Source organism: Cupressus sempervirens, chromosome 10, assembly GCF_028749045.1.
Source record: "Cupressus sempervirens isolate cs-2001-9-10 chromosome 10, ASM2874904v1, whole genome shotgun sequence".
NCBI classification, from domain to species: Eukaryota; Viridiplantae; Streptophyta; class Pinopsida; order Cupressales; family Cupressaceae; genus Cupressus; species Cupressus sempervirens.
The window spans coordinates 195,277,900-195,283,926 of record NC_143127.1 but is presented as its reverse complement, the minus strand read 5'-3'; the positions used below and the strand labels follow the sequence as shown (position 1 = coordinate 195,283,926).

Here is a 6,027-nt window from a genome sequence, read left to right as displayed (position 1 = left end):
GAGTTAAAGCCACGGGCAAGAATATCCCATAAACAAAACCGCACATGACTAATAAATGACTTCAAACCCAATCAATTATTTTTAGAACAATCTGTAGTTAGCCCAAAACTGTAAACATTAACGATATTGTAATCTACTAGTTAAATCATAATCTTCTGATGGGTATAAGATATCCAAAACATTCACTTTTGGTAAAACCAGATGAGAGATCATACGGGAACTACAGTTTCATGTGCGAACCTTTGATGCACATGAAATTAAAATGTCAGGTTTCACAGTCCACCTTGTATTTGCATGAATTACGAAAAAAATTAACCTGAATCAGAAATTGGTTAATTCCATATGATACTTGAAAATTTTGTCATAAAATGATTCAACATGCCATTCATTAACATTGAAGAGTTTCTTGTTTAACAGTAAAAATCCGTTAAAACAAGGATCGACTGCTGCAAAGTGCAAACAGATTCTGTCCAAATAGTAAAAAGTAAATAGATCAATACATTATACGTCCAGAACTACCCAAACAGGCATGAAGATGCAGTTCACAAGCAGATTCCTACAACTGTAAATGGAAAGTAAAATTTATCAAAATAACCACTTTCATCTATAAGACTCCAAATACTCTCCTGACAGATTGGGAATCTCTCACATTAAAACAATTGTTATTAGGTGTGTTTTCCATTACATAAAGTTGTTTCTTACCTTCTTTTGAAACGATTCTCCATATCATACAACCAAGAAGATATCTTTGAATGCACCAAACTAGATCTGACAAGAAATCTTCATGTAGGACACTTGAACTTCAATGAAATGGTACTCTACAACATGCCATATGTACCTCTAAAAAAGTAATAGGCCAATCAGTATTTACAGATTCTTTTAACAATCATAAGCAGTAATATTACTATCATTATGTTCTTCCTCCAATGGACAAGGGTACAAGATCACAGAACAATCGTACTACTGTGTTAGCTACTTTAAAGGCATATTTGTTGGAACATTAAAAATGCCTGTAAGGACACACTTTCACGAGGACAGGACACAAAAATTTTAATATCATGTTAGCATGTTCTTGAATTTATTTCGAAAACTGAAAAATTTACCATCAATAGTTTAACGAATAATTTACACTCATATTGGAAGCAATAGTTGGAGCCTACAGATGGAACATAAATATGCTGCAAGAAACATGATTAAGAGTTCAGACATCCCATGCATTTGTCACTTTGACAAAGATACAGGTAAACAAAATTGTCACTATAACGGCTTCTGCTAAAACATCTCTACAACAGATTAACACTGTTCTCAAATCGTACTTCCACTACATTATATAATTTTAAAATAAGGCTACAATGAGTTTTCATTACCAGAAAAAGCCAAAAATCTAGTCTGGAACCTACCCTGCTAATCAGATATCTTAACTCAGCAGGAAATTCGCTGCTGATTGAGATATCTTTAAAAAATAAAAATAATACAAAACTCCTGATCCAAATCAAGAAGAAACCTTTGTACTGTCTTCTGGTTCACTATGCTCAGAAACCTCTACAGCTTCAGTTTGTACTGCCTCTACAACACCAACCTCAGCAGGGCGTATAATTCTGTCATGAAGTATGTAGCCGGGCTGTACATGAACCAAAAGATAAATAGTACTTAGACTTCTAGCAAAGCAAAAGAAAATCAAAGTCTTTAACCTAGCCCAAACACTGTGATAATCCCTTTTTGGGTTTACACTTTAATTATTCCAATTTCCCAATTTGAGTTCCAAATAGATCAAACTATGTATGATGAATATATTCTCTACCCAACATACATGAAAATTTGTGTTCACTTCAGGGCATAAGAGCTCTTGAATATGAAAGAAAAAGAGTTTCATATATCAAACAAGATATATTTAATATTATAATCCCTTCCAAATAATATGTTTGTTTATTCTCTTTTATTTGCCCACTTAATATTCAAATAGATACTCGAATATCTCCTTTATATCCCTATATAGTAATGGTCATATAACACAATGATAATAGGGTCACTTTATTAAGTTTTGGGGTGACTGGCTACCCTTTTTAGCTGCTTCAATTCTATTTGTTATTCAAATTTCTTCCTCCATGTCAATACTGCCGTTATAATGGCGTAGATTGTTGTATTTTTACCTTAGTTGGCAGATTGTGCACGAGTGGGTTACTCCTTGACCCGTGTCCTTGATATTTGCTTGGCTTCGGACTTCTTTCTGCTAAGCCTTTTTATGATCCAATATTTTTTCCCCTTCCTTTTTCCTCCCTTCTGTGGCCCCTTTTAAATGTATTTTTATTTGATTTTATGATAGCTTAATGCCATCGGCTTTTTGGTTAGGACTGTTTTAGGATTAAACATTGATATTGTTTAAATAGTACATATAAATGGATATTAATAGAAAATTAAAATATACATTACTAACAACTGAATAGTGAAATATTACATGTTATTAGTATTCATAGATTTGTGATTTATTCGATGTTGACTTCCTTTAACAATATTGTTCAATAATTTTACCGCCTTATTAGGGTCATCATGTATTTGGACTATCATTATTCACATATATGAGATATATTAGTGATGAAATTACATTTTAATCATGTGATATATTTTAGTATAATTGTGGAATTCAATTTTAGGAGGGTCATGAAAAACACCTATGTTTCAGGCCCTGTCGTTTTTAAATGCAAAAGCCTATTTTCTTATTTTCTAGCAACAATTACCTTTGGTCTCCTCTCTGTGATTGAGTAATAGATAAATACATCAATCTCTCAAGACATCCTTCATATAGATGAATTTTAGATACGTCTGCTAATTAATCTTAAATTTCCACAAACTCTTGAGTAAAGATAAAATAAAATCAATCTTGATATCCATGATTGATAACCACACAACTGTTAAAACATATATATAATCTCACATATATATTACGAGTGACGTGAATCTTTTGCAAACTTTATGAACAATGTGAAAATCTTTGATAATTTTAGCATCCCTCATTATTCCTAATGCATCATAATATAAAGCATATCACTGTAACTGAGACTAAAATGATAAACTAAAAATTCAAGCAGTTAAATCCTATAATATAACTTTACATGTCTCAAATTGCTAGCTTGAGATTGCTTCTAGTATATTGCAACATGAGTTTAAAGAGTACTTCTAAAGCAATTCTTGAATTGTTAACCATCTTAATACCAAATTTATTTAATTATTATTTGTTGTAAATTATCAACCTTGCTAGTAGTATTTTCTCACTATTGTTTTACAGGTCTGAGGCAAGCTAGTGATGAGTCAAACAAACACAACCAAGTACCTCATCGCCTACAAAGAATTTCAAGACAGAAACTGTTAATGTTTTAGCATCAGTAGAAGTAAAACATTGATTATCTGATATACTGATCTGTGCTTACAGGTGAATTAGATTGCTGCTGATTATCATATATATATATATATAGTAATGAATGTGTATTATATGATTAAAAGTAGCTATCTAATCCACTGTTATGGGGCTCCATATTGTTATCGGCAGATTTGTTATTATTGGGCTCCATATCATTATCGGCAGTTATGTTATCATCGGGCTTCTTGTGTTTAAGCACCTTATGATCTGTTTGGTTAATTAAGATATGTCATGACTTTCTACCACTTATATATATATGCCATGCAAGTCACTGAGAATGGACATCAATAACCGGCATCTCCAACCCTGCGACTTGTTCATTTATCTTGTTCACTATAATATTATATCAGGATTAATTGTATTCATTTGTATCTTCAACTTATCTACGATCTGAGGAAAGAAGAAGACTGATCTTTAGCAACCTGCAGATCACTGTTACAAAAGTCATATTCAAAACTACTACTGTTTAATCCCAAGATCGAATACCATTCTGCAGATTCAAACACACGGTCAGCATTATCTCTACTATTATTTCTATCAGAGATCATGAAAACAATAACATGGTATCAGAGCCATTCTGATAAGAAATTATAGGAAATGGAACGATTCAGGCAAGAAGACAAACGGATAAAACACTGTATAGGGAAAACTAAAATGCATGGGTGAAACATAGTCAATGCTGTGGTCAGAATGAATCAGATTTTGCAGCTTTCCAATACTCAAAGGAATGGTGGACAAAAAAGGTCTTCTTTCAAGCAAAGGTCATATTGAAGGAGAAGGAGATAAAGTTTGAGAGACTTGTGACATATTCCAAACAGAATGGCATTCTTTGTGCTTGATCAACAGAAAATCGGGATCTTCCAAGTGCAGTAATAAATGAAGCAACTCTTACATCAACAACGTCCAGTATCAAACACGCGACCAAGCACTCATTAATCATTACAGAATAATTGGAATACGAAGCCAGTTGAAAACCTGTACATGAAAGGAAGATGATTTTGTATATGACCATGGCGTACACTTTCGATCCAATGTCATGATGATATAGAAGGATAAGCATTATTGAAACCCTAAACCTAATCGTTAGTGCTTTATAAAATTTAAGATTGTGGAGAGAAGGTATATGAAGAGTGATTAAATAATTTAGGCACCGATTCCAAAGGTAAGTTAAGGTAAAGTATACTTCAATGCATTATTAAACTAATAAATATGTTTAGTTTCTTAAATTGTTATTATTTTTAAATTTTTGTTTTCACCTAATGAAAAGAATGTGTTATATAAATTTCTTATATAAAATAATGTTTAAAGGGAAAGGCATTAATATCATGTGAAATCAATCATATATTTAATTTTCTTAAAATTAAATTAAATAATTGAGAATATTAGAAGCACCAATCAGAGAAATAATGAATAAATAAAAGTAAATAAAAAAATAAAATTATAAGAGGCAAGGTTTTAATCAAAGGAAGGTAAGTCAAAGGACAACATATAAGGTATGTTTTATTATTCACTTTTATTTCATTTATATATAGTTATTGTGAATAGATGTTATGACAATTTATATAATTTAAAACACTGGATATATTGTCAAAAGAGGTCTATTATTTAAATAATATTATTTTACAAAGACTAATATTGTTTCTAAGAGGGAAAGACTAATTTCAAATATTATAAAAATTTATAATATTGTTACCAAATATCATTTTCTTGTCTATAAGAAATTATGAATTATAATTAATGGGAATATTCATACAACATTTGGATAATGTGCTTTCTAGGATAATATTTTAAAAGCACTATTCTATTATTATTCATTTATGAAATGTATTTTGTTTTGTGATTTTGCAAATATATTCTAACATTCTATTTTTAAGGAAAATCTTATATGGAAGGTTCTCAAGAATATAAAATTTTGTCATTTCGCAAGGTAATTGCTTTATCTTTTTGAAAACAAAATAAAAGGGTAAGAATGAGATACTTCAAAGGTGGAATGGTCTCTCCCATCCCACTCTAACTAAGGACAAAGTTAAAGTTTATGTTTATGACCCCTAATCCAAACCCTATAATGATGGTGAGCAAAACATGGGAACATAATTTATGACAATAACTTAGAGTAGCATTGCACCTTGATTGAGAACTGCGCTTAATAGAAGAAAGCATCTACTGGGCATTATTGTTTGACACCTAGAGCCATTCCTAGGCAACTAAATAGGAATATAACAATGGATATTCATCTACAAGTGGAAGTGATGATTCAAATTGATTGATAACTCTATAAAATAAAGAATATGGGAATTTTACATTGCAAGGGGGTGTATAACTACCTTAATCAATGTTTCATTCCCATTATGGGCATTTCATTGGGGCAACTTGTATCAAGAACATTAATGTGAAGACTCCTGCAAATACCAACCATATCTGACAAGATGGGTAATAAAGTAAACAACAATTATCCTGGAGCATTATGGCAACCTTGAAAGAAAGGGAACAGATAGAGGATATGGTTACATCAATTATCAGTACTATCGATCTTATTAAATCAGAGGGAGTAAACCATGTTGTGATAGAATCTTAAATGATCGATAAATTGTAACAGTCAAGAGGACTATAAT

The 6,027-nt window shown here is 31.2% G+C and overlaps 1 protein-coding gene across 1 annotated transcript in view; it reads right to left on the bottom strand.

Moving 5' to 3' along the window:
• Positions 1-1,112: 1,112 nt before the first annotated feature.
• LOC149533312 (grpE protein homolog 2, mitochondrial-like) overlaps positions 1,113-6,027 on the bottom strand; it is a 57,077-nt gene continuing 52,162 nt past the window's right edge. The window contains exon 5 of the mRNA XM_089803333.1: positions 1,113-1,621. Coding sequence (XP_089659459.1) covers positions 1,493-1,621 — 129 coding nt within the window. The 3' untranslated portion in view covers positions 1,113-1,492. The remainder of the gene's footprint in view (positions 1,622-6,027) is intronic.